This window comes from Aotus nancymaae, unplaced genomic scaffold (genome assembly GCF_030222135.1).
Source record: "Aotus nancymaae isolate 86718 unplaced genomic scaffold, 86718_ANA_hifiasm-v0.15.2.pri h1tg000002l, whole genome shotgun sequence".
Taxonomy (NCBI): Eukaryota; Metazoa; Chordata; class Mammalia; order Primates; family Aotidae; genus Aotus; species Aotus nancymaae.
In genome coordinates this window covers 43,514,011-43,541,902 of record NW_026988413.1, presented here as the reverse complement: position 1 = coordinate 43,541,902, position 27,892 = coordinate 43,514,011, and the positions used below count along the sequence as shown (strand labels likewise).

The window sequence follows — 27,892 nt, the reverse complement described above, 5'->3', positions numbered from 1 at the left end:
TACATTAAATATAAGTGCATTTTAATTAAGAATTTAATTTTTTTAAAGCATAACTGGTCACAAGAATAATCTTTTGAAATGCATCTTTTCCATAAAATTTTGAATTTATTAAGAGCAAGATAGAATTCTATGGAAATATAATCCCAAGTTTCCTAGGGAGAAAGAGTTTAGATCACAGCAAACTAAAAAATTTTTTTAAAAATGATAGCATAACTGAAAAGTCACGGGGAGAGAAAGAACTTGGCTCCTTATTTACTTTGCAACAGTGTGTACACTATTTAAAAGATGTTTTAGAGGTTAGTACTTTTGTGGTTTCAGCAAGGTATCACACGAGGAAACAAACATTAAATCAAATAATGTTGAAAATATTTCCATGTTACCTCTTTTTAGTAGGATGGTAAAGTTTTGCCCTAAAATAATTCCTTTCATTCCAAGCAACTCTTTCTTAAATATGACAGTCATATACAAATTAGTCTCATTGTCAGACCTATTTTTTAATCTTTAGGTGAAAGTAACCAATCATTTATCCTGCTTACAGTATTTCTTTTCTACATCCTTAGTTATTGTTTTTTAAATGTCAGCTTTGTGATACCATCACAAACAGTCATTTATAGTTTTTTGTTTGTTTGGGTAGGAGAATTCACCAAAGTGGATATTCTATAAATTCTGGTTAATAAATTTGCTCAAGTCACATTCTTGGCCCAAAGACCTTTTTTGGTTTTACTTTCACAGAAAACATATATCAAAAAGTTAGGTTTGCGGCTGTCAAACTGTCAGCTGTTTTTATAATTTTTAGTACCACCTTAATACTACCTTTATAAAGAATGCAGAATATACTTTTATTTCTGGCTTTGTTACAGTGAAGAAATAATGCTTTAGTTAAAGCTAACTTGCTCACAAATCGCTAAGAAATTTAAAAAGATTTTACTTAACATTAATTTAACTTTTTTTGAAGCTAAAAAGCTCATAATTTTAACGTTTGGCTTTTCTACTACACTACTGAACAGAACAATAATGAAACACTATACTATTTAATTTGGACAATGCTAATATAAATCCTTAACCTACATTGGAAACTTTCAAACATAAACTCTAAAACGTGGGCATTTTTAATGACTACCACTTTCAGTATACTAGAATATTCAATATTTGCACATTAAATGAAAAATTAACTTTTAACAAAATTTTATTCAGAGCATTAGGAAAATCATATTCAAACCATAGAAACAGTCAGACTATAACAATGCTGCATAGATAGATAGTGGTATACAAGTTCCCTGACTCTAAGTAACTTCTTCCTAACCTAAACTAACAATTTTCAAGTCACCAGGTAGAAAATGGTGGAGGCATTATCTCCTCTTTCTGAGGCTAGAAAAAATGGCTTCAATGGTGAGAAGTCAAACCATTTAAACAATGAAGATTAGATTATTCCCCAATTTAATTCCATTCCCCTCTTGTTATTTCTCATAGATGAAAATTTAGAATGTAATAATTATTGGAAGGAAATAAGAAGTAAATTACCTCTTAGGAGATACCCTGATCAGTGCCTGCTTTAATCAGAAAAAACACTGAATTAAGTTTTAAAAATTAGAACCACACTATTATGCTTAACTAAAATTGCCAATATGAATACTTTTTTACATAATACATTACACATATACAAGAAAAGAAATGACCTGTTTCCTATCCTTTGACCTTCAGTAGAAAAAAAATGTTATCAGTAACAAGGATCAGAAAAATAATTTTCATGGCGGAGCATTAGCTCAATAGGGATCAAACTCTTTTCTGAACACTTAAAACATACTGAGTCAGTCAAAGAGAAATTGCTAAATTTCTTCTATAAGAGTACCTTTTCACAAAGGAAGACAATTTATTGGAAGGAATTTGTAGCTGGAAACATTGTTCATTAAGAAAACATTAAGTTACCTGAGAAAGATTCTTAATATTACCAGTGTTTTCAGGGCCCCCAACCAATTCAAGAAAGAGCAACTTGTAGGCTCTAGCCATTTAACAATACCCACATAAAGAATGATTTGATCTAAAATGTAATTAGGGTTCTCTGCTACACTGGTAAAAGGTCACAACCAAGACACCTGAATGTGATGGAGTATAAGCAAATTTTGCATTTATTTTGGGCAGCCCTCTTTCTTTTCTAAGAGAGAGAGTTTGTAGTTCTTCAAATTGTCTTGGATGAAACCTACTGTTCGGAAAAAAGAATCTTCTGTAAGTAAACTGGTAGTTTTCTTAAAATAGTAAACAAATTTATCTGGTCTACATTCTCTAAACTATCATATGCCTAGAAAATAAGGCATTAGTAATTCATCACTGGCCACTGTAGAGCACAGACAACTGTTTTCTTTCTAATCAGGACCATATGCAAACATTCCTGAAAGTGCAGTATTATTTTTAACATCTCTTACGCATTTACAGTCCGCATTTGACTACCTATATACTTTCAGTACAAAATGCTTTTTCCCAACACCTTACATATACCGTAATTACTTAAGAAAAGACAAAGTGAGAGCAGCTACAGAAGTAACAAGGTATTTTCCACAAATAAAAAATACAGCATAAAAAAATGGCAAGTTAGTGATAATTGGTAGTATGAGTGCTTAATAATATCCCACTTTGGGGTCCAAATTAAGATTTGACAAGTTTGAAGCCTTGTCCTGTATCCAGCACAGTAGGAAGAAACCAACTCATTTTTAATCTTTTCAAGCACCTAAAACAAGTTTTGCAGATCCAAAAAAGGTTCAGACCGCATAACCAATTTGCCAAATGCACTAGGGGATATGTAATACGAGGAAAGTGTAACATCCAGTGCTTGGCCACGTCGCTTCCCGTTGGCAAATGCAGAGTGTAGTCACTCCACCGTTTTGACACACCATATACTGCTTTCACTGTGCGTCCCTTTTCAGTCCAGCAGATATTATTACTGGAATTGCAGTTATATTCTACCCAGTCTTTTGTAAAGTCACCTAGCTGTGGTGGGTCAGCTTCTTCAATATCTACTGTTTTTATCAACTCTGCTCCTTGTACTGCAATATACTGGTCATTAATTTTCCTCACTTCTTTCACCCAAGGGGCTGAATTTTCGCTGTCTAATACGATAATAAGCCGGGAACAGAAGGAACCATTCTTTTCTCTCCACCATTCTAAAAGTGTGTCAAGGCGTAGTATATCTCCACCTGTGAACAAAAGAAAATTCAATGGAGCAATAATCTCTGTAGCCTCATTAAGAAAACCCTCTTAATCACTTTCTCTTAGAAAATACTCTTGTCTTACATGTATTTTCCTTAAATTCTTAGAATTAAATAAGCAAAAAAATAATTTAATGACACTTTCAAAGTATCTTTTGAAAAGATAGTTTTACAACAGATTTTCAACTTGAGGAAAGTTCTAAATAAACTTCTGACTACAGGTTTTTCATCTAGTTCATTGCAGATTTTTTTGTATTAATTTTGATTTTTAGGTATACTACATTAAAATGTTCATTTTGATTACTGAGTTTTTTGGCATTCCCTTATGTTCTGTGCCTGAGGCAACTGCCACCCTCATCTCATCTGGCCCTGCCTCAATAGACACTGATATAATCATTCCTATTCTAGGAATCTATCCTAAGGGAAGAACAGACTAGGAACAAGAAATTACATAAAAAGACCTCCTTCCCACTTGGGAAATGGAAATAAACTACGGCCTAAAACCTTAAGAGTAAATCTTATAATATTTATAAAGAAAATTTACTGATCAGAAAATGTCTATATTAGAAAAAGCATGACATTGCATCTATAAAAATTACTGCAGCAGCTGTTGCTGGATGTTTCACTTCCAGGTGGTTTTTAAAGTACTGTTCTGAAATTTCTACATTAAGCGTAAGTTACTTTTACAATGTACCAGTACAAAACCCAACAACCTAACTCCAGAATACATATTTCCCCCAAATCAACTGTCCTCTTGGTTTCATCATTAAAAGTGGGTATCACCAGAGAGAGAATCCTTTAGCATTGGGATTCTATCATATTCTATACGTGTAATTGATTAATATTTTACTAAGTAGCCCACTATAGCTTAAGAACCTGAAAATAAATTTGTTTTATGAATCGATCTAACACTCACACTCATTATCTCAGATACACTATTTCAGTACATGGTCTCTACATAATACCAACGTGTTATTCCACTGATACCTCCCCAAAAGACACTTTTTCAAAAATGGCCAAATGTAAACTCTCCATCATTTCCAGCTCTATTAAATTTCTCTGGAGATTAGAAGATGACACAGATTACAAGAACTATTACATAAATTCCATCTGCCACAAAACATCATTGCCCAACATGCCATCCACATCTATTTCAATAAACATTCTTTAGCATATTCTACCCTCATTCTCTTATATAAATGCTCTTTAGCTATCAACAAGACACTTCAAGCAGCATTAAAGCTTTCTAAATGATTTCTCTTGTTTTGCTCTGCTTTCCCTCTATGAATAGGTTCTATGCTACATTTGGCTTTTGGCCCAGATTCAAAGTACTTACATTTATCTAAAATAACAGCCATCTGATGCATTACAAGTAATGGAGACTGCTTTTTAAAGGCTTTGTTTATTTGTAATAAACTGCTTTATAAATTATCTACATTTTCTCCATTTATTTCTGTCTCTCTTGTAATTACCGTAATTGTTTTCTACTCTCAAGCAAAGAGGCAAAAATATTAGGTTCCATATCGTGAAACTCTATAAATATAAGATTACATTCTAAGTACTGTGAGTAAAGTTATGGGATAAAGGGCAAATATAGATTCTCCTTCCCACAGTGATATTAATACTGGGCCTGCTAATAACTTGCTAACCCAAGTAAAATCCAGTTGTGATGTTTCCTATTTCAAAGGTTGCTAAAAAAAAACAAAAACAAAAACAAAACAAAACACCCTATTAATAAATTAGCAGAACTTAAAATTCTTTGTCACTTAATTTGGAATAGATTAAAGCATTTTTCTCAGAGCAGAGATATTCAATACTGTTTGTGAGGCAGAATCGGTCCTTGAGGGCTACGTCAAAAGCAGGCCAGGGCATGAACTAACTGAAAAGAATGCTTCTGGGCCTGGTTCAACCTGACTACCCACAAGGATGCCAGATGCCTCAGGCCATGCATGATAGTATGCAGTTGCTGAATTATGAGATAAAATCTACCTTTGTCAGGGAAGGGAGATCAGTACGCTTTCTCTTTAATTTTAAACTTCTTACAATAAGCTCTCAAAGTTACACAAGAACAAATCTTAGCTAATAGAGGAATTCTGTAACGGTCAATTTACTGGTAACATATTGCAAAAAAATTATAAAGATATCATTCCAGAATGTAACTGCTAAACATTTACTTAAAATATAACTCTATTTTAGAATTCCTAAAGTCTTCAAAAATTATTACTAAACAATGAATGAAAATTTAGGAACACTGATTATATATATGTTTATCTTAGTGTTTTTTACTTTGAAAAAAAGCTGATATAAGTATTAGTAAAATGAACATCTAGATTGATTTCCATGGCTATCTTTAAGAAATATTTAATGAATTTTAAATCACTTAAGAAAAGTGCAAACTTTTTGAAAAGTGTTTCTATTAAGTAATAAATCCTTAATGTAAACACACACAGAAAGCTTACTTCTAAAACTACTCTCTTACAATACTTTTAACTAGGGATATATGCATGGCCACCAAAAATTAGCCTGTTTACATTTGATATGGATAGAGTTTATTATCATAAGCATCTTAGTAAGTTTTCAGTAATCAATCCCTGCTTTTAGATCTAAAATTCTACTTCTGTAAAGACTGTTTTAATTGACTAGAGTTTTCTCTTGTATTCTGAGTTGGAATACACAGAATGTTATACTTTACCTGAAACTGAAGTAGCCATAAAGGTTAAAAAGATGCTTTCTACATTGTAATTAAAAAGTTATAGGTCATGGGGGGGTGTGCAAAAAAAAAAGTTATAGGTCAAGTAAAAGATTTTTAAAACTATATTCAAGTAGCTTTAGTGTTCAATACATCTTTTAGTCTTGTACATTCTAATTTTTTTAAATAGGTGAGCCATGCTAACAAAAATATCCACTTAACCAGAACATGCCATTTCTTTATCATCATGGCGTTCATCCTTGGAGGTAACATGGTACAGTGGGGCAAAAAATATACTTTAGGAGTCTGGCAGATCTGGTCCTTAATCATGATCTATCACATAGTGGTTTGACCATAGATAAGTTACATAACAACTTCCAATTTCCATTTGAAGATAACAGAAGTGATGGTATCCATCTCAAAGGATTTCACATGAAGATTAACAATGTGTGTAAGGTACTAAGTACAGTAAGATAAGCTGATGCTTCAAATGTGCTCAATAAATATTACCTTGTCTTTCTACTAGAAAGCCACTGAGTTATTCAATATTTATTTGCAAAAAAGAAAAATTAAAAAAAAAATTCTCTTTCTGATAGAACCAATTACAAATCTGGCATGAAATTAGTGAGATCACGCTGGTTTAAAATCATCTCTACTTTAACCTTTTGTTTCTTTCTGGAGTTCTTATACTGATATTGCCAACTCTCCCTCTGTCCTTCTATACTACTACTATTTATCTTTTTCTTCATCCTCAATGTTTCCACTTTATTTTATGACTATATTATTATTTATGTATTCTTAGTTTAAAACAGCTACATTCTTTTACAGAAAAACATGTAATTAAATCTAAAATAACTATGTCTAATCTAAAATAAGAAAATTACCTTTCTTTTTAAATGATTTATTCAGTGATTTCATCTATTTATCAACTACTTAAGGATCCTCTACTATGTACCCGGGCTCTGTTATAGGTCCTAAGCAAATAGCATTTAGGTCATTTACTTGACCTATTACCACATGATCTACTATTTAAAATTCTGGTGAGCTTTCTAACATAAATAAAACTACAGATGTGAAGGACTACTGAAATCTGCATCCATAACATTTAAAAACTTAAAAATACTAGTCAAGGCCGGACACAGTGGCTCATGCCTGTAATGTCAGCACTCTGGGAGGCCGAAATGGGTGGATCAGAGGTCAGGAGATAGAGCCATCCTGGCTAACACAGTGAAACCCTGTCTCTACTAAAAATACAAAAAATGAGTTGGGTGTGGTGGCACACACCTGTAGTCCCAGCTACTCAGGAGGCTGAGACAGTAGAATCACTTGAAAGCAGGTGGCAGAGGTTGCAGTGAGCCAAGATCACACCACTGCACTCCAGCCTGGGCAACAGAGCAAGACTCCATCTCAAAACAAACAAACAAACAAACAAAAAACTAGTCGAAGTTTATCAGCTTCTGAAAAATATATTTAGCAAATCTGAAAATATTTTAAGGGAAACTGATTATAAGTCTCAAAGCATTTTTTTCCTTCTAATCACTACAAGACATAATTCTCAATCTTATCATTAGAGATTACTAAATTAGGCTAAACAGGTATGCTAGAGCAAAGAAAAACAAATTAGTCATATGTATAGTTTAATGAACTGAAGTGGAAAACTGAGAATCCTGAAATTTAATGACTGTGTATGAAATACAGATTTCTACAAATACATGTGTATCTTTACAATAGTGAAACTACCAAAGGTGAATTTACCTGCTAGAGCCCACTCTCCTGTACCATGGGTGTGCCCACTGTAATACAAAATATATGTATCATGTCTGGGTCCATCCACAGTCCGAAGTTCGAGGAAAGCTTTCAGTTTGGAATGCAGAGTATCAAATGACAGTCCACTTGTGGAATAGTCACATCCATAGGTCTCAATCATATGATATGCAAAAAATCTTTGGATAGCATTGAGCATGCCGGTAGATCTCAAATTTAACTCCTGTACATGTTCTGGGGGAAGCAGTGTTGGCTGACCATCAGGACTGAAGTAGGAGAAAAAACAATTATTTTGGTGTTTAAAAAGTATTCATTCTATATTACATTCTCATCTGTCATTTATAACTAATTATCTAAGAATCATAATAGTTGCTGCTAAGTGACAGGATTTTTTTTAAAAAAATCATCCTTTCTAAAATTCCCAGAGTACTAAGAATTAAGCTTAGAAAATCAAAACCTGGTTTCTAAATATTATATTTACTATCATTAAAACAATAACCAAATTAAAATTTGGGATAATATCTCCAAATGTAGATAGTATTACTCTTTGTTCCTTATTTCCATTTTCTTACATGATAGATATTGGACATGGCTTTTTAAAAGCAGAATTATACCATTTCAAAAACATCTGGGTGGGGACTATTAAAAAAAATATTCTTTTTTTTTTTTTTTGAGACGGAGTTTCGCTCTTGTTACCCAGGCTGGAGTGCAATGGCGCGATCTCGGCTCACCGCAACCTCCGCCTCCTGGGTTCAGGCAATTCTCCTGCCTCAGCCTCCTGAGTAGCTGTAAAAAAAACTATTCTTTAAGAATATTATAACACATAAAATATAAAAGCAATATTTTAATTATTATTATTTTTTTTTTGAGACAGTATCTTGCTCTGTCGCCAGGCTGGAGTGCAGTGCAACCTCTGCTTCCCGGGTTCAAGAGATGCTCCTGCCTCAGCCTCCTGAGTAGCTGGGACTACAGGCGCATGGCACCATGCCCGGCTACTTTTTGCATTTTTTTAGTAGACATGGAGTTTGACCATATTGGCCAGGCTGGTCTCAACTCCTGATCTCATGATCCTCCCATCTCGGCCCACCTTGGCCTCCCAAAGTGCTGGGATTACAGGTGTGAGTCACCATACCCAGCCTAGTTATTTTATTTCTGTATTTATAAAATTGTGTTCAAATTTTACTAACTTAAGGTACACAAATGATAGAAGAAATTATCTATTAATAGACATTTTAAAAGTTATTAAAATTTAGGTCCATTGCCTTATACTACTGAACACTAGTTGACTTAGATTTGCTCTTGGAACAAATATAAAATGGTACTCTAGTAAAGATGATAAAGCAAGTCTTTTAACTAGCAAAATACCATTAATATTGAGAAAGAAAAAATCATTCCTATCCAGAAAAGGGATTTCTATCAGGAATTTTGAAAACCTTAGATTTTGCTTCATGTATCATCAATACTATTCTACTAACTTTTTTCATTACAGTCACAAAAGAGAATAAGCAATACATTAAAAAAAATTACAATGGAATAAATATCTAACTGTGCATATTACTATTTCCACATATTCTTTCTACAGGATTGTCATTTCTTACTTGATGGGACATTTCCAAATCTGTTTCCTTCAGTTCTCGAACCTTCAACTTTTTATCAAGTCTTTAACATGAAAGAAAATCTTTCCTACAAATAGTCTATTTGGGGATTTTATGTCAAATACTTGAAATTAGAAAAAATTCTCCCCTCTCCCTAGGAAAGTGTGATGAAAACTGTCATCAGAATTCATTTATAGTAAAGAATTATTTTAAAGGTATTTAGCTATAAAATAAAAATTAAAATGTAGCAACATTTTCAGATTTATACAAATGTCACCACCTTTGTGGGTAAAAATTATTTTGAAATAAAACTGCAATTAAATAAACATTTATTAAACTTCACTGTTAATCCTCTGAATTCCTAGTATTTGCATGGCATTTTCAGTGTGCATAGTGTTTTTATATTCATTTTTTTTTAGTTCTTCATACTATTCCTGTCAGATAAGCAGAATAGGTATCACTATTTGCATTTTAGATAAAGACGAGACACTAAAGTTCAGAGTAGTTACAATTTGCCGAAGGTAACACAGAACTAGACCTACAGCCTATCAGGCCCAGTACACATTCTATTATATTTCACTATGTTGTTTCATAGGACACTTTCTTAAACAAAATATTCCCTTTAGGGCAAGACCTCTCCTTAGGAAAGTTATTCATGAATACATTCTGGTATCTAGCCAAAATATAAGCTTACTGTATTCACCAAAATATTTCAGTTGAACTGAAGATATTATCACTTGGAATAAAGTTTGTTAAAATTTTGGAAGAAATGAAAAAGTTATATTTTGAAAATATAGTTTTGAAAAAGAGCTATATTGCATTCATATAAATATTAAGAAAATGTTATGAACTGAATAGTTAACACTAACTATACTAGATTACTATACCTGCAGAAGTTGGTGGGAATCACAATAGCATATCCAACAGATGTTCCTCCTAAGCAGTTACCCAATTCATGGAAGAGCCCATGAGCCATGGATTCCAATGGCAAAACAATTAGAAACATGCTCAAGAAGATTCCATTTGTTGGCTAAAAGAAATCCAAAACATGTTTACACAGTATGTGTACATATTTGTATATATTTACATATGTGCACATTGATTCACATTTTTTAACCTATACTTTCAAAAAGGATAAAAGGAACAATTAACGATCTAAAAACAATTTTCACTTAAAGCAGGCAGGTATACATGAATGAGCTAACTAGTGCAATAAATACTAAATTTATCTCTCAGTTTCTTGGAAGTTGTGGCAAAACACAGCACATCACTTTTTAAAAAGATTTGTCATAAAGCATCCTATCCAAACTAGAAAAACAAAAACAAAAACAAACCAAAACCACTCTTCGATGTGACAGAAAAATGCCAGAAAACAGTATCTTGTTAAAACTCACATGCCGATGTCATTTTTCAAATAACACATTCATTTACTTTATCAAAAAGGGTACTTTAGAAAGGGCTCATTTTTTCCCCATGAAATTATGAAAATAAATTCTTAAGGAAATTAAAGACCCTAAACCTACAAAAACAAATTCCGTTTACATGATATAGTTTACCTTATAAAGCACTGAACTCTCCAGATGTGTAAATTCAGAATTTTAATAGAAGAAAATATTAAGGACATGTAAGCATTATAAAAGCAGAGTGGAAAGTAGAGAGGCAGAAGAAATAAGAGGAGGAGGCAATCAGGTATTAATTGCAATGAAAATGCAGAAAAAATTAAGACTCATTTAAGTGAAAAGAAAATGGTAGGATAGCACTTAGTCTTCAACATATCTTTAGAATATTAAACTATCACATTCTTTCTGTATTGCTACTGCACATACTATATATGTAGATACATAAACACGCTTTTAAAACTAAGGGGTGGTTCATTTGATAAAAATTTAATAATAGAAAATATATTCCTGCAATAAAAAAAGGATATACTGTCATATTTTGGACACCTATTTTATCAATTATATGAGTAACACAGTACATGCTCAATTTACAAACACTGGAAAATACAAATAAGTAAAAAAGATACGTGATTAAAATCATTCCAAATACCATCATCTATATGCACAGCTACTCTGAAATATTCCCAGATTTCATACAATATATTTTTCACAAATACATATTCATGTGTATTTTTTTTTTTTTTTTTTTTTACCAAATGGGATATATAATCTGTGAACATTTTAATCGAAGCTTGTTAACATAACTCTAAATCACTTGTAAAGACCAAATGGCATTCCTAAAATACATATAAAACTGTAATTAGTTGATCCTATTATTGGCAAATTGCTTACAGTTTGCCATTATACCAAAAGGATTAGAATAAATATCAAGTTCTCTGATTATTAATGAGGTTAAGTACATTTCACCATGTGGGTATCATCTTTAATGAAGTGTCAATATTTTGCCCACTTTTCTACGGGGCTGACCTTTTCTTCATTGATTTAGCTTTGTTTGGTTCTGAACATAGTTTAAATGGAAGTCCTTTGTTGGTGATTCTGTGACTACTTTAATGCTGTTTTTTGCTTAACATGAGTTCTTAATTATATAACAGTCACTTTATGCCTTGTTAAATAAATATCCCTCTATCCAACTACTAAGAAGATATTTTAACATTATCCTCTAAAGTCTTGTTTTGCCTTTCACATTTAAATCTATAATCCAAATATAATTGATTTTGTTTATGATAATGGCCCAATTTTTTCTTCTACAGAAACAATTGCCCAAGCAGCAATTACTGAAAATATCAACCACTCCACGTTACAGTGCCACTTTTGTCGTAAGTATTAATGGATCTTTTTTCGGTCTCCATCTTCTGATCTGTTGATCTATATTTTATTCTTTCACATATGTCCTTTGGTCTTCATTTCTTCCCTCTATTTTTGGGACTCTAATCAAACAAAGATGAGATCTTACCATATCCTATTTGAGTATTACCTTTTCCTTCTGTTCAGTATTTTCCATACTTTTCCTTTTTCATGCCGCTTCTCGTATAGCTTCTTCTGAACTGTATCTTCCAGTTCACTAATGTTCACTTCAGCTTTGTCTAATGTTATGTTTGCAACATTGAAATAATTTGTTATTTCCTGATCTGCCTTGTCACTTTTTAAAGTTTCCAGTATACTATCATTATGTCCTGATCTCTGCTTTTATTTTTGCAACTTAGCATGACGGTTTTCTCTGTTTGATAGTTCCAATACCTGAAGATTTTTTTCTGTTGTCTATTGGTTTTGCTGCTTCTTGCTCTTGGTAGTATGTGTGTGTGTATGTATACCTGGTTAAATTTATGAGCCGAACAGTGAATATAAAAATTATATTATTATTTAGGCCTAGGATAATGATACCTTCTCCTAGAGACAATCTGTTTCTTCCAGGCAATGGCAGATATTACGAGTCTACATATCTTAATCCAGGTTTGACCACTTAATACCAGGTTGAACCACCAACAGGGCACAAGGGCAGAAAGCAAGTTCATGAGAGAACTATAATACACATGGCTCCACACTCTTCTTTCAGTATGTAAGCATAAAATGAGAGGTAATTTACCAGAGATCTTAATTCTGGAGGCCCTAGGCTTGACTCTGACTTTTGCTACTCTTGAGGGGACCAAAAGTGCAGCTCAGCTTTGAAAACAATTTCCTCTATGTACACAAATGCCTGCAAGGCTCAGCAATGAGTCTTGTCATCCCAGGAAGTATGGTGTGTTTTTCCATTTATTCAAGTCTTCTTTTATAGCCTTCGGTGAGGTTTATAGTAATTTTAAAATAAAAGTTTCATAAGTTTAAAACTTATTTCTAGGCATTTTATGTTTCTGTTCTTACAAATGGAATCAGTCCCAATTCTCTGATTATTGATTTCCAGGCTATTACATTTTATATATTTACATATTTTTTCTAGCCCAGTGCTTCTCAATCTTCAGTATGCTTTTACTGTTAGAAAAAAGTATTAAACAGTTTGAGCAGTAAACTAAGCAAATGATAGTTTAATTACTAATCAATTTGTAGATGACTCAAATGAAAATCCTAATAATTCAAAATTCTAATTAAAATGCTAATTGATATTGATGTTATTCAATACCCTAATGTTGGTTATGCAACACTGATGATGATATTTGATACAGTAGAACTAAATAAGCAGATATTCAGGGGTTAACTGATCACAATTCATAAATAACAGATGATCTGTTACTACTTGCTTCTTATATTAAAAAATCTTAGAAATTGAGAATTTTATGCTGATTGACAGGGTCTTACTCTGGCATTCAGGCTGGATAGCAGTGGCATAAACACGATTCACTGCAGCCTCGACCTCTCAGGCTCACGTGATCACGCCACTTTAGCCTCCCAAGTAGCTGGGTCCATGGGTGCATGCACCATCATGCCCTGCTAATTTTATTTTTGTAGAGATGAGGTCTCCCTATGTTTCCCAGGCTGGTCTCAGACTCTTGGGTTCAAGCAATCCTCCTGCGTTGGCCTCCCAACCGGTTGGACTTACAAATGTGAGCCATCGTGCCTGGCCCTGTTATACATTTTTAAAAAGCTAATTTATCAGGAAAAAAATCATTAAGTACTTCTATTAGGTTATTTTGAAAAAGCAAGCTTAGAAAAACAGTATTAAATATTCTATTAAGATCACACATAAGTGAGTATTTTGGCAATACAAAAATTCACAATCTTAACTGAACAGATGGCAAGTATGTCCAGGGGAAGCCAAAATAAATTTAGGATGTTTTATCCACTTGCCACTTTCAGAGAGCTTCAATTTTATTGGTCTGCAAACCTTTTTTCTATAGCTTCAATCTAAAGCCATCTGTGACTTTGGAGTACTCCTCACACCTTAATTCCTAGTAACAAATAAGATCAACTGATTAAAACCTGTAAGTACTTTCTCTCCTTGGCTTCTCCAAATTATTCTAAGCTCACTACCAAATTTGAAGACATGGTTCATATTTCAGAGCAGATATAAACTAAGCACAAAAGAAGCTCAATAAACAATCTGTTAGTAATGTCCTTTGAATAAAAGTTGTTACTAGTTATTAGATCTCTATTCAGCTGGGCTTTCAAGTCATAGTCAAAGTATTCAACACTTCATATCCTAAAATTTTTCAGGTAACAGGAACAACATTTCTTTATGTAATGCCATTTTAAAAATGTAACGTTTACATAAGAAACATATAAGCCTTGTTTGTTTAGAAGTATTTTTGTATGAGTCACCTTATGCAAACCAGATTTGGAAAACATACATAGAAGTCTAAAGAAAGGAAAGCCCAACTAAGAAACAGAATACATAAATGTGGAAATATATCAATGGAAAGACTGTGAGAAATCTAGCTTTAAGAAACATAGGCAACTTTCAAAACTTTACTTGGTTCAGGAAACTTAAGAACATTATGAAGGCTACTGCATAATTTTAAAATCAAATGACTTTTTTATGTAGAAGTAGAGCATAGTGGAAAGGACCCAAGCTTTGGAGTTAGACTTTGATTCAATCCCAGCTCAGCCACTTACTATATGTACATGAATAAGTTAATTAACCTTTTGAGTCTTGATTTCTAGAATATATAAATAATTAATATCATGAGCTTATTCTGTAGATTTTCTAGAAATACATATATATGGCAATATAAAGTTAAAACAAATGCTTTCCACATGACCCAGCAATCTCACATCGCACTAAAATAAAAGCTTATGTTAACACAAATAGCAGCTTTACTCATAATTACCAAAAAACTGCAAATAATTTCAGTGTCTCTCAACTGAATAAGGGATAAACTGAAACATGCATACAATGGGATACTGCTCACAATAAAAGTAACTAGCTTACTAACACCTATAATCCCAGCACTTTGGAAGGCCAAGACAGGAGGATTGCTTAAGCCTAGGCAGTCAAGGCTGAAGTGAGCCATGATTATGCCATTGTACTCTAGCCTGGACTGCAGAGCAAGACCCTGTCTCAAAAACAAAAGTCAGGCTCAAAAGGCTACAATATTATACGATTTTAAGAATATGACATTCTGGAAAAGGAAAATTTCTAGGAATGGAAAACAAATCAGGTTGCAAGTACCTGGGGTTGGGAGAACTGACTACAAAGAAGCAGAAGAGAATTTCGGGGGTGATGGAACTGCTCTACACATTGACTGTGGTAGTGATGGTCAGACAACTTTATGTGTTTGTCAAAAGCACAGAATTACACACTAAGAGGTGAATGTTACTATATGTACATTTTTCCTTAAACTTTTTTTTATGTTAAGCTAAGTAAAACTAACAAAACCCTAAAGTTTTCATATGCAAAACCTTAAGAAAAAATGGCTAAACCAATTTTTTGGAATTATGATCTAAGTTACAATTGTGCTCCATAAGGCATGTTAATCTTGCATGTTTTTACTTATCCAATAGTAAAATGAAAATGCATTTGAGTCCCTAAAAATATATTTTAAAAGATAAATAAGCCTATAAGGCATATAATAAATCCCAAAGTCCACTAGTCATTAACTCATTTCACTGAGTCATTAACTCAGTGAAATCCATCATGTTTTCTCCCATCCTACATTCTTATCTGCTTTCTTCAGGTTCTCAACATCTTTTTAACATTTTGACTATCTATCACATCAAACCTTCAACTTTACACTTTATCAACCAATATCAAATTCTCTTTAAATTTTACTTCTCAACAAAATCTATTAGTTTTTCCTTTGATAATACTCTGTCTTATCCTTATCATAGCCCTTTTCCCTGTCACCTTAGTCCAAGTCCTTATCTCTTGCTCCTGGCTAGCCTTCTTGATTTCAGTCTGTGTTTATTTTCATAGATTCTGTCATAGCTGACAAACTGATCTACTCAAAGCCTTCTTTAATTCATTTTTGCACATTGGGTCTGCCCTCATCTAATCAGTGGCACAGTTTTTTTAGTGAAAACAGATTGAAGGATATTTTAATGGGACAGTGAGAAAAAATAATACTTTAGTATTACTCTCACAGAAATATGACAAATAGTTTTAGATTATGTGAAAAATAGTATCAATATCATTCAGGAAATAAGTAAAAATAGTTCAATTTTAAAAATCAATTAAAATTCAATTTAAAGAATCTGAGATAGCTCTCAATTTATTTTCATTAAACAATGATATTATTATCCCCAAAATAGTCATCTCCTAACATAGCTCTTAATTATGTGCCTTTCTGCATAACTTTCTGGTTCTTTCATTATTCAAAAGGTTTGGAACATACATAAATTCAGCAGATACCTCCCAAATTATGTTCTACATAGAGATTAAAAGGTATGGGCGTGGGGAGGTGGGTAATATAAGTAATGAGGGATAGAGCAAGAATTTCACAGTCAAGTTAGTTTGAAAATGTTTTTCTTTCTGTACTTTGAACATTTTTTTTCTCAGAGTACACTCACTAACATCTTACAGAACAGGGGCAAAGCAGAGTTTGAAATCTTTCTACAGAAGACTGGTTAAATTAAGTAGAAAAAATTTACCTTCAAGGCACAATGCCTATGCCATGGGCAGCAGTTTCCAAATAACAACCAATTGAGGAATGCAGCCATAACTCATGTAGATTCATACTGGTCTTGAATAGCTAAATGAATAATACATCTCCCCTCAATGAGTACGCTGGTGATCAGAAGCTTTTGCATCATGTTGAAGATTTTTAAAGACGCAGAGTCTCATGCTCTTCCCCCAGATTACTGAATTCCAATCTTCAGAATTTTAACAAGATTCCTACGTGAATAGTATGCATACTGAAAATTGAGAAGCAATGGTCTAGAAAAAAGACTGGCAAACTTTTTCTCAAAAGGGCCAGAGAGGGGGCCGGGTGCGGTGGCTCACGCCTGTAATCCCAGCACTTTGGGAGGCTGAAGATTTAGAGACCAGAGGTCAGGAGTTAGAGACCAGCCTGGCCAACGTGGCAAAACCCCGTCTCTACCAAAAATACAAAAATTAGCGAGGCCTGGTGGCAGGTGCCTGTAATCCCAGGTACTTGGGAGGCTGAGGCAGGACAATCGCTTGAACCCAGAAGGCGGAGGTTCCAGTGAGCAGAAATGGCATCATTGTACTCCAGCCTGGGTGACAAGAGTGAAATAATGTCTCAAAAAAATGGAAGGCGGGGAGAGCAGGGGCGTGATAGTTAAATTTTGTTTTGCAGGCCATACAGTCTCTGTTTTAACTACTCAACTATGGTGTTTACCATAATAATGAGTTAATATGGTAAGAGGATATAACAATTAAAGATGCATTTACATCTAGGAAAAGTGCTTCAAAATACACGAAGCAAAAAAAATGACAGAATTGAAAAAGGAGGTAGACAACTCAGGAGCTATAATAGAGATTTTAATCTGTCTCAGTATTAAAGAACTAGACAGAAAATTAACAAGGCTACAGATACATGAACAACAATACCAACCAACTTAATCTAGCTGATACTTATAGTATACTGTACCCAAGAACACAGGACTCATTATTTTCAAGTGAACATGGAATAAAAAGCCATGCCACAAAACAAGTGGCCTAAAAGACTAAAATACAAACAGCGTTCTCCAACCACATGGAATTGGAAATCAATGGAAAGAAATGTGAGAAATTTCCAAATATTAGGATATTATACACCAAACTTAAAAATAACCCATGAGTCGAAGAAGAAATTTCAAGAGAAATTAGAAAACATCTCACCAGATGGCACAGTACTAGCATAACAATAGACATATAGGTCAATATAACAAAAAAACTCAAAAATACAACCTTACATTTATATTTAATTAATTTTAAACAAAGGTGCCAAGGCAATTCAATAGGGGAAATGTTTATCTTTTCAATAAATGGTGCTGGGAACAATGAAACATCTGTATATTAAATTTAAAAGAAAAAACCTTAGATCCTTATCTCATACTATAACTCAATATGGATCATAAACCTAAATGTAAAAGTTAAAACAATAATGCTTCTAAAGAATTGTGACCCAGTATTGAGCTAAGACTTCCTAGATAAGATACTAAAAGCAGAACCCATAAAAGAAAAAGTGGATAAATCAGACTCTGTAAAATTAAAAACTTTTACTCTTCTAAACTCTTCAAAGAGTGTATCATTCAGAAAATAAAAACATAAGCCACAGACTGGGAGTAAACATTTCTAAATCATTTATCTGACAAAGGGCTTGTATCCAGAATATATAAAGAACTCTTAAAACTCAATCAAGACAAATAACACAGCTTTAAAATGGGCAAAATACGTGAATGTTTAAATAACAAAGTAAATGGCTAATACACACATGAAAGATGCTCAACATCATTAGAGACATAAAGTAAAACCACAATATCACCCCACATCTAAATTGAGGGATTCTTAAGTAGATCAACTTTAGGAAAGAATAGAACAGAAGGTGAGAATCTGGAAACTGATTCTCTTAAAATTATCTCTGCTGATAGACTCTTGGAAAGTTTTCGTGTATCTCCAGTGGTACACACCGTATCTGAAGACCACTGGCATAAGAAAAAATCTGGAGACCAAGAAAACATTAATATTTGGTTAACAGAATTTGGTGGCCTGGAATGGTATCCAGCATGAATGAGGCTGACTTAGAAAAGAAAAAGTATTTAGGGCTGGGAAAGGAGCTAGCAGGAAGAGAGGCAAGTTAGGGGAGGAAAACTCATGCTCGAGTTTTTGATACCACCATTAATTCTGATAGTCCCTAACACCAGCAAGTAGAGCAAAGTAAGGACAATATCCTCAGGCAACACCCAAGATGTTTTCCTCATTTGGTTGACTGCCACATAGGATCCCTACCCTAGCCCAGCTGACTAGAAAGCACCATCTCCAGGCAAGTCTCCGTATCTCCCCGCTCAAAACACACTTTTAGAAATCTCTCAGGAGCAACAAACTGTTACAAAGCAAGTAATTCCACCAAGCAGAGCTGACTCTCCTTTTTGCCCCACATCCCAGCCTGATGTACACAGAATATAGTATTTGTCACACTGTAATCATAATTTACATGCCAGCCTCTTCCTCCTCCCTTTGGAGACTGTGCCACCTCTGACAGACATCCTGAGATCTTCCACACCCAGAATAGTGCGTGGCATATATATATTGCATAGTCAATACATGCTCAATTAATCAAAGACTAGATTTGTTAATACTGCAGATGCAAACTCCATCTGTACAAATGTCTTTGTCTACAAAGACATTTTTTTTAAAAATTTCTGGGCAGCAAAGGTATGGTGAAACTCAGGTTTTCTTTCTTAGGATAACCTCTAATCTATAATTAAGAACCTGACATGTTGTTATATATCTAATCACCTTTTATATAAAATCTTCAGAGAAATGGCTACATAAAAGAAACATGTTACAGTGAGGAGTCCAGGAAATAGAAGTTAGGTAGGTAACCTTGTTCCTGCTAGTACTAGTGACTCTGGATATGTCTTCTTTGGCTTTCAGTTTCCTCATGGGTAAAATGAAAGGATCAAAATACAATCTTTAAATACTTTCCAAATGCTAGTATACTAAGAATCTTTAATCGATGAGTGTTTCACTAATGAACAATTAGGAAGCAGGAGGTATCTCAATGCTGAGTGTTCATAACATTTTGGTACTTCTTTGCTAGAGATCAAATAAATTATCCTTTTGAAACACATTCAGTGCTTCAATTCCAATGACAAAATTAAATAAGAGCAAATATGAATATCCTTTTTCAGGAACTTGACCTTACAACTTTAATTTCAATTCTTGAAGCCAACATTTTATTACATTATCTTTGGGGTTGATGGACAAACAAACAATAAGCTTACCTGCCAAGAAACTGCTCCCAAAATTGCTGTTGCAAGAAGACTAAAAAACACCAACTGCTCTGAAATCAAGCAAAAATGGCGCATCCCTTTGGATGCCATGATTCTATCAAGGCTATTATTATCTGTCCTGTGGGTAAAATATACTTTATGGCAGTCATTTAATTTGGTATGGAATCCCCAAAGAGTTAAAAGAAAAATAATATGACAAATCATCCAGAAAATTCCAAAAATGGAAAAGCCAGGTATTACAAAATACCAGAGATGAGTGTCTCTAAGTTTAAATGCTGAAAGAATAAAAAATGTGAGCTCAATCATTCCAGCAAAAACGACGGAAAGTCTTCTGCAAATTCTTCCACGGTACAAAAATGGTTTCCATCTTTCAGTTACCGAAAGGCCACTAAAATAAATGTCAAGGAAAGGATCAGTTATCAGGCAAATAAAAAAACATGCAAAAGCAATGGGATTTTTGGGAGTTTCTAATGAGGAAAAAAATAACAAAACTGCAAAAATAACTAAGTTGGGAATAGCTAAGAAAGATTTCATTCTCAGATCAATAATCAGCATAGCCAGAGCTACAACAAGCAAAATGACACTCAGAGACTTCTCCACCAACATAGTTGTGCTGGCAATGGCAAATCCAACAAGTTCCAGAAATTCAACTGTGGTTAGTAAAGTAGGCCGATGACGGACATAACCAGAAATTCTCTCCACCAGAGAGCACAGTATCCTTAATACTATGGATGTGAGAAGCAAATATTTGGTTGATTCTTCTTTTACATCATTTTTAAAAGATGAATTATCAAGAAAACATAGGAGGCCAAGCAAGAATCCAAACCAAAGATTGGAGAGACTTAAACTTGCTGCTTCCATTGAAAAATAATAATAGAGTATGCTGGCGATTCCAAGAACAAAAAGACCAAGAATAAAAATTACTAAAATTAAGGAATTTGCTGTTTTCTCCCATCTTACGTATAGGCCTAAGCATATAGCAACCAATAAATTGATTCTGGCTAAATAGCCAAGATACCGCACCGATGAATGCATGTTCACTTCTCTATTTACTTCTTCCAGTCTTGTCATTGCTAAATAGAGACAATGACTAAAGCAATAACGCAGTGATTTACACATGTAACCAGTAATGTGGGCTTTTCCCCCACGTTACAAAAATTAACTGCTTGTATTTCATCCAGTATATCCAATGTATCCACAACTCCTATTTCAACATTTTCTCTGGTGGAAATTTTGTTTATGGTGATCTAAAAGAAGAAAAAAAAAATCAGTTAATTTTATGTAATTTACTCATTATTTTATATAGAGATGCATATAAAAAGTAAAAAAATCCAGTTTACACCCTGATTTGCAATAACTTAATGACAATTGTTCCTGGCTTAAAATTTGGCAATTTATCCAAACAGACATGACTGTGCTTTCTACTCATCATATGCTATGACTGCATGAATAGAATTGTTCTTCCAGAGATGGTGAAGAATTGACCTAATCCATTCTGGTTTAAATACTGGGATTTTCAACAACAAGGAAAGGTGAAATGTTCACTTTAGCTTAGACTGTAGCAGGTTTTGGTACAACCAAAAGCTACTTAGTTCTTAAAGTGAATGAAGGACTTCATCACTACCTCCAATTTGAAAAGCACTCGTATATATTAGTAGTAACAGCAATCATTATGACCTGCCAAATATCCCCACATCTTTTTACAAGGTAGTTCTAGAATGTTATAGAGTGTCTTTACATTGTTTGATAAACTTACTAGAATTAAAGTTTAACTATATTAAAGTTACTCAGTCCCTAAAGTTGAGCCATAATTCTCCCTGTACTTTTACCTCTATTAAATTACTTTGATTACTAAACATGCATTCCAAATCTAAACACTATCTCTATAGCAAACCAAATCCTGACCAATTCCTAGTCAAAAATGAAAAGCTGAAATGCTCACCCAAATAGTCATTATAAAGTAATGAAGAACTTTTCAATTCTACTTAAACAAATGTTACTATAATTATTTGTTAGAGGACCCAGGAAATTACTTCAATCTTAAAGCTTCCACAAGTCACACCTAAAAAATGATAGTAGTCAAAAAATGATTTAACCATCTATTATATAATTCTTCAAAATTTCCTAGTATACTATTTCAAAAGAACTGATCAATGGTTCACGGTTACACTATCTAAAGAGAACCCAATCAGATATTTAAAAACAAACTAGGGCCAGGCACAGTGGCTCACACTTGTAATCCCAGCACTTTAGGAGGCTGAGGTGGGAGGATCACTTGAGGTCAGAGTTTGAGACCAGCCTGGCCAACATGACAAAACCCCTTCTCTACTAAAAATACAAAAATTACCTGGGTGTGGTGGTAGGCACCTGTAATCCCAGCTACTCAGGAGGCTGAGGCAGAAGAATCACTTGAACCTGGGCGGCGGAGGTTGCAGTGAGCTGAAATCGCCTGCCACTGCACTCTAGCCTGGGGGATAGAGTGAGACTCTGCCTCCAAAAAAAAAAAAAAAAGAAAGAAAAAAGTAGTTTGTGATTAGTTTACTTGTCTTAATAGCTGTAGATTAAAAGGCTCAAGAGAAAAATGAGAACCTGGAATCAACTCTTAGTACTCCTCTGGCTAGAGAAGAATGTTATTAAAGCAACCTTAGGGTCTCTTGGAAGTTCCAAGTATTATTATTTTTTCTACTTCTGTATGTTCAACAGCATATTTTTTTCTACAAATTTATTTAAGTATTCCAACTGATTTTTCTTAATTCCAACTACATTTTTAGTCACTCGTGTCTTAAGGTACCACATAATTTTAAAGAAAATGTCTTCCTTTGGTATATTTTGGTTTATCTTTTTAACTGGAGTGTGAGAAACTGACAAAATCTGAAGTGCACTGAGGTTTTTTTTTTTTCAATTCACCATTGTGTATTATATAATAATTCAACAAATATGTTAGACTATATCCTCAAAGAGCTGATGGTACAATCTGGGCTCAGACTACCTAACACTGCTGGAAGGGGGCAAAAAAAAAAAAAAAATCACACACTACACTAAATGGTGCCACTCTAAATTCATGGGACATCCTTCCCTGGTCAACATTCTTTCCCATTCTTGTGACAATTCAAATCTCTATTCCCTCTCCCCAAATCTCTGATACCTTATTTCTTCCTATTGCATTCTGACCAGATGACTCTGCCTCCTAGAGAGTCATTAAAAGGGAGTTCCCTTGAGTTTCTAAATCCAGAAACCCACCTCTATTTACATCTCCAAATATAAGTAAAGAAGGCTGTTGCTTCTCTAAGGCTAAACCTTTCAGTCATATTGTGCATCTGTTTCCTTCTGCCTCTTCAGAATATCAGACTCTCTCCTCTCTCTGAAAACTCTCACTTCTCTTTTATCCATTAGTATTTAAACATTTATAAACCTCTTTCTTTAAAACAAAACAATCCTTGCTCATCTCATCCCCATATCCTCTAGGAGGCTCAATCTTGCGTCCTTTTGACAGCTGATATTTGGTTGCTTCACTTCTTACCCACTCACTTTTCAAACCACTAAATGGTGTTTCCCACCACGTGACTGCTCTGCCAAGTGTTGAAATGACCTGTAAATTCCTAAATCCAGTGGGTACTTTTCACTCAGTATCCTGCATATTCCTTTTTTTTTTTTGAGACAGACTTTCACCCTTGTTGCCCAGGCTGGAGTGCAATGGTGTGATCTTGGCTCACCGCAACCTCTGCCTCCTGGGTTCAAGCAATTCTCCTGACTCAGCCTCCTGAGTAGCTGGGATTACAGGAATGCACCACCATGCCAGACTAATTTTGTATTTTTAGTAGAGATGGGGTTTGTCCATGTTAGTCAGGCTGGTCTCAAACTCCTGACCTCAGGTGATCCACCCGCCTCTGCCTCCCAAAGTGCTGAGATTATAGGTGTGAGTCACCATGCCCAGGCCTATCCTGCATATTCTTTAAACAAACTTACACTGTTGACTTCTCACCTTCCAAACCATTCCTTTTTGTGAGCATCCAAAGACTAAGTCTCCAAAATTTTTTTACTAATTCATTGGTTTCCCCTCCTCAGTCTCCTTGAAGGCTCTTCATTCTCAACCCATCCTTTGGATGTTCAACCCAACCCTAGGCTTTTCTCTCACTACATACTTTCTCTAAGCAATGTCATTTATTTCTATGTCTTCAATTATTCTCTCTCTACTTAACTGCACACAGGTATTAGTCTACCTATAGAAATTGAAGCACCAGCTCTGTTCTGCACTGTTAACAGAGGTAAAAACTTGAAAACAAAGTAAATGTAAACATGTAAAAAAATATATTAGTAAAGTCCAGTGCATCCATATAATGCAATATATGCAGTTACCTTCTTACGGGCCAAAATCAACATGGAAGATAATTGTTTCCAAATAGCTAATTTACAAAAGTCTTTCCCCATTCTGACCTTCTTCAAAAGACAGCCTGAATTAGAGAATAACAGAAAAACATTACAATCCTTTTCAATTGGTTTGCCATCACTAGTGATTCAATTACTAGTGAAAATTACTCCAGAGGTAGATTAAAATGGAGCATAGAAGCGTCGGTATGCATATGGGAAAAGTTAACTAATCACTGCCAGAGTCTGATTATTTCACAAAACCCTACATACTACTCTAACCCTCCTCTCTGTCATCATCTACATTTAATCCTCACCAAGTCCTGTGTATTCTTCTTCCTAAACATCTTTTAAGTGTTTCTACTTCTTGTCCCCAGGGCTGCCATCCCAATTTTGGCCACCATCATGTTGAACATCTCCCTGTATCCACTCTTGCCCTTTTCTAAGAAGTGTATTTTTAAAATCAAACTTGTGCACTCCACTATGTAAAATGCTCCAGTGGTGTTCCATCACCCTTGGCAATAAAGTCCAAACTCCTTACAATGCCTTATAAGGCACTCCTTGCTGGGCCTGAAAAACTCTCCTGCCTTATCTGTTACCACTCTTCCTCTCACACTTTGTTTTCCAACCTTATTGACCTTTCAAATACAAACTGCACAAATGCTATTCCCTTGTCAGGTGCACTCTTTCCCTCCTCCTGGCCCCACCCCGGTGCTCACATCTGACTTACTCCAACTCTTCAGGTCTCAGATAAATCATTTTCTTAAGAGATTACCTCTGGCTCCCCTATTACATGACCCCGGTACTTTCTCTGTTACATACCATCACTTATTCAATGTCTGCCATTTCCCACTAGATGAAAAGGTCTCTGAAGGTTTGTCTTCAATACTGTACCCCAATGACTAGCAAAAATCCGGCATCAAGTAGGTATTCAATAAATGTTGAAAAATAAAGACTAATATAGAAATAACTACATTTAACAACAGTGGTCGCCATTGGGCACTTATTAATACATAAAGTGGATACAGAACTTGGCTAATATCCCACAGCTAATAAGTAGTAGAACTAAGGGAGATTCCATGAATGTTTGGTTTCTCTTTCAGCTTTACTCTGTCTTAATTCACTCAAATTCTTGCAAACCAGTTCTCTCTCCACGTCCTACCTCTAGGGAATGGCTTGAGGCATACCCTATCACTTGCATTATCTTTCACTCAAACTTTCTGTCCCATCTAGAAGTGTCAATGCTGAAAGAACTACACTGAAAAAACAGAGTCGGAGAACATCAGTGCTTCTGTTCAGAGTTACTGATAACTCTTTGGGCCATCTCATACAAGGAAAATGGTATCTCAAATATTAAAGTCCTGGGCAATTGAGCAGCAATAGCAATTTCTCTCCCTTTCAGCCTCCTTCTAGTGAGATGTGGGAGGTCCAAAGAGGAGCTTGGCTGTTCTCCACCATCCTCTACTTCGGGAGAACGCGACCACAACGTGGTGCCCAGTTGAGGGGAACCCTGGCGAGATACGGAGAGGCGCACCCACACCCTCCTATCTCCAACCGCCACTGTCAACACCTCCAGGGGCAGGTATCCTACCCTGGTCCTGGGAGGCCGGCTGGGCGGAGCTTGGGGTCCGGACCATGCGGTGCCCTAGCGGTGTCCGTACCCAGATCTCGCCGCCCTGCCGTCCACCCGTTTCTCCCTACCTGACTTGGCCGTCGCCACCAACGCTCTCCCAACCCTTGGAGTCAGTTCCAAAACCAAACCAAAAAGAAGGAGGGCACACAAGGCTTGAGCTTGCGACTGAGAACAGGATGGCGGCACGCCTTTGCGAACGAGGGCCCGAGGCCACACGCGCTAATATAGGCCAATCTCAGTGGAAACTTTCTCCGTTGCCTGCACGGCCGCGGCCGCCATATTTCCGCCGCCGAAATTCGCGACGGTACGGAACGCCGCCGGGGTCAAACTGCGCGGCGCGCGCCCTCACCAAGGCCCGGCCCCTTCCCCGCCCAAACCCGCGGCGCCGCCGCGCACCCAGGTGAGCAAGGCGCTGCGCGAGTGTCAACTGCTGCACCTAAGGCGCCTGCCTTCTTTGAGCCAACGTCGTCTCCTGAGACCTGGAATCAGCGACTGAGAACAGACAGCGGGAAGAGCACTAAAGATCAGGCTGACAGTGACCATCAAGCATCTAGGCCACCGCCTCGGTCCGGACCGAACGGGGACCGGACAGACAGGCCTGCCACGCGTGGGCTGTAAATACTGCGGGAGGCGTTGCTGCTCTTTAATATATATGGCATAATACACGGCTTTGTAACCAGCTAAGCCCCAAGCTCCTTAGGTCCGCCTTCAGAGCCTTTCAGTTCCTCAAATGCAGGGACATGTCAAGTTTTGCTCAACATTAAATAACCTTAGCATAGTCCCTGACACATAGTTAGCACTTAAGTATTTGTAAAATAAAAATGTGCAATAGGCTCTACGATCCCTAGTTCTCTCCTCCCACTTATTTTGCCTGTATTATCTATACATTTTTCCTATTTTCCGTAGTAGAGTGTGAATTTCCTAATTTTCGTAATAGATGTTGGGAGTTAGTGTGGCCATCACATATATAGGATTGAACCACTCTCATATTGAGATTCTGCATATGTAGATGAAAATTTTGAGTTAGATTCTGTCTAGACTCCTAATTCTTAAAGCAATCACTACTCAATTCCCAAATCTGTTAACTAGTTCTCTGGGGAACACCAATGTCACATTTCCAACTACCTGCTAGATGTTTCTACTCAAATATGTTGTCATCACTTCCAATTCAACTTGCCTTTAATGGACATTTACATATACTTATTATGCTCCCCATTTGAATCCCCTTCCGTATTTGGAGAATTCCCCACCTTAGTTAAGAGTCCAATGGCTGCAGCTGAAATGCTGAACGCTTGTTTAACCAATCGTGTACCAGCTGGAAAGCCAGTGAGTCAAAAAAGCAGGCACAGAAAGCTATACTCCCAGGTCACCTGTAGGAGTATAGCAAGGTAAGCTTCTGGGGCAGTTGTGAAAGCGGTGGCATCCACCATCCAGTATGAACGTCAGATATGCAGGATGCCTATGCTTGGTGAGGGCCACAACCCCAGAGCCCTTTCCCAATCTGTTCTGTAGCCTGTTAACAGTCTCTGTGTACATTCCTGGGTAGCCTGTGACAGACTCTGTACTATACCCGTGAGGCAGGGGAATAGGGTCTGGAAGCAAGGACCCTAAGGCCGATTCATGCTGACTTCCTAGAAGTAAATCGAAAGGGAAAGCCCCAACTTGCCACATCTAAGTAACAAAAGGACCCGCCCCCTCCCTCCCACCACCTTTTCTGCGTGGCAGACGGAAAATTGAAAGTACCTCAGATTGGTTGCTTTCCACAACCAACCAGATGTTCGCATAGGGTGTAACCTTTGTAACTTTCCTTCAGGCTCTGATTGGTTGTTTTCAGCTATCAGACTGTGGGCCACTACTTT

The 27,892-nt window shown here is 35.6% G+C and overlaps 1 protein-coding gene across 3 annotated transcripts; it reads right to left on the bottom strand.

Moving 5' to 3' along the window:
- On the bottom strand, positions 1-26,323 carry TMEM168 (transmembrane protein 168). Of its 3 annotated transcripts, XM_064374333.1 has the most exons (6): positions 26,102-26,323; positions 22,383-22,522; positions 20,027-21,282; positions 10,136-10,278; positions 7,645-7,919; positions 1-3,188 (listed from the first exon to the last, which is right to left on the bottom strand). In XM_064374333.1, the coding sequence occupies exons 3-6, from the start codon at positions 21,152-21,154 to the stop codon at positions 2,641-2,643; spliced, it is 2,094 nt and encodes a 697-aa protein (XP_064230403.1). In that variant the 5' UTR covers positions 21,155-21,282; positions 22,383-22,522; positions 26,102-26,323; the 3' UTR covers positions 1-2,640. The 3 variants fall into 3 exon arrangements, with proteins under 3 accessions (XP_064230403.1, XP_012312428.1, XP_012312429.1); XM_012457005.3 differs by lacking the exon at positions 22,383-22,522; XM_012457006.2 differs by lacking the exons at positions 22,383-22,522; positions 26,102-26,323 and having other exon boundaries at positions 20,027-20,423; positions 21,059-21,134.
- Positions 26,324-27,892: the final 1,569 nt, after the last annotated feature.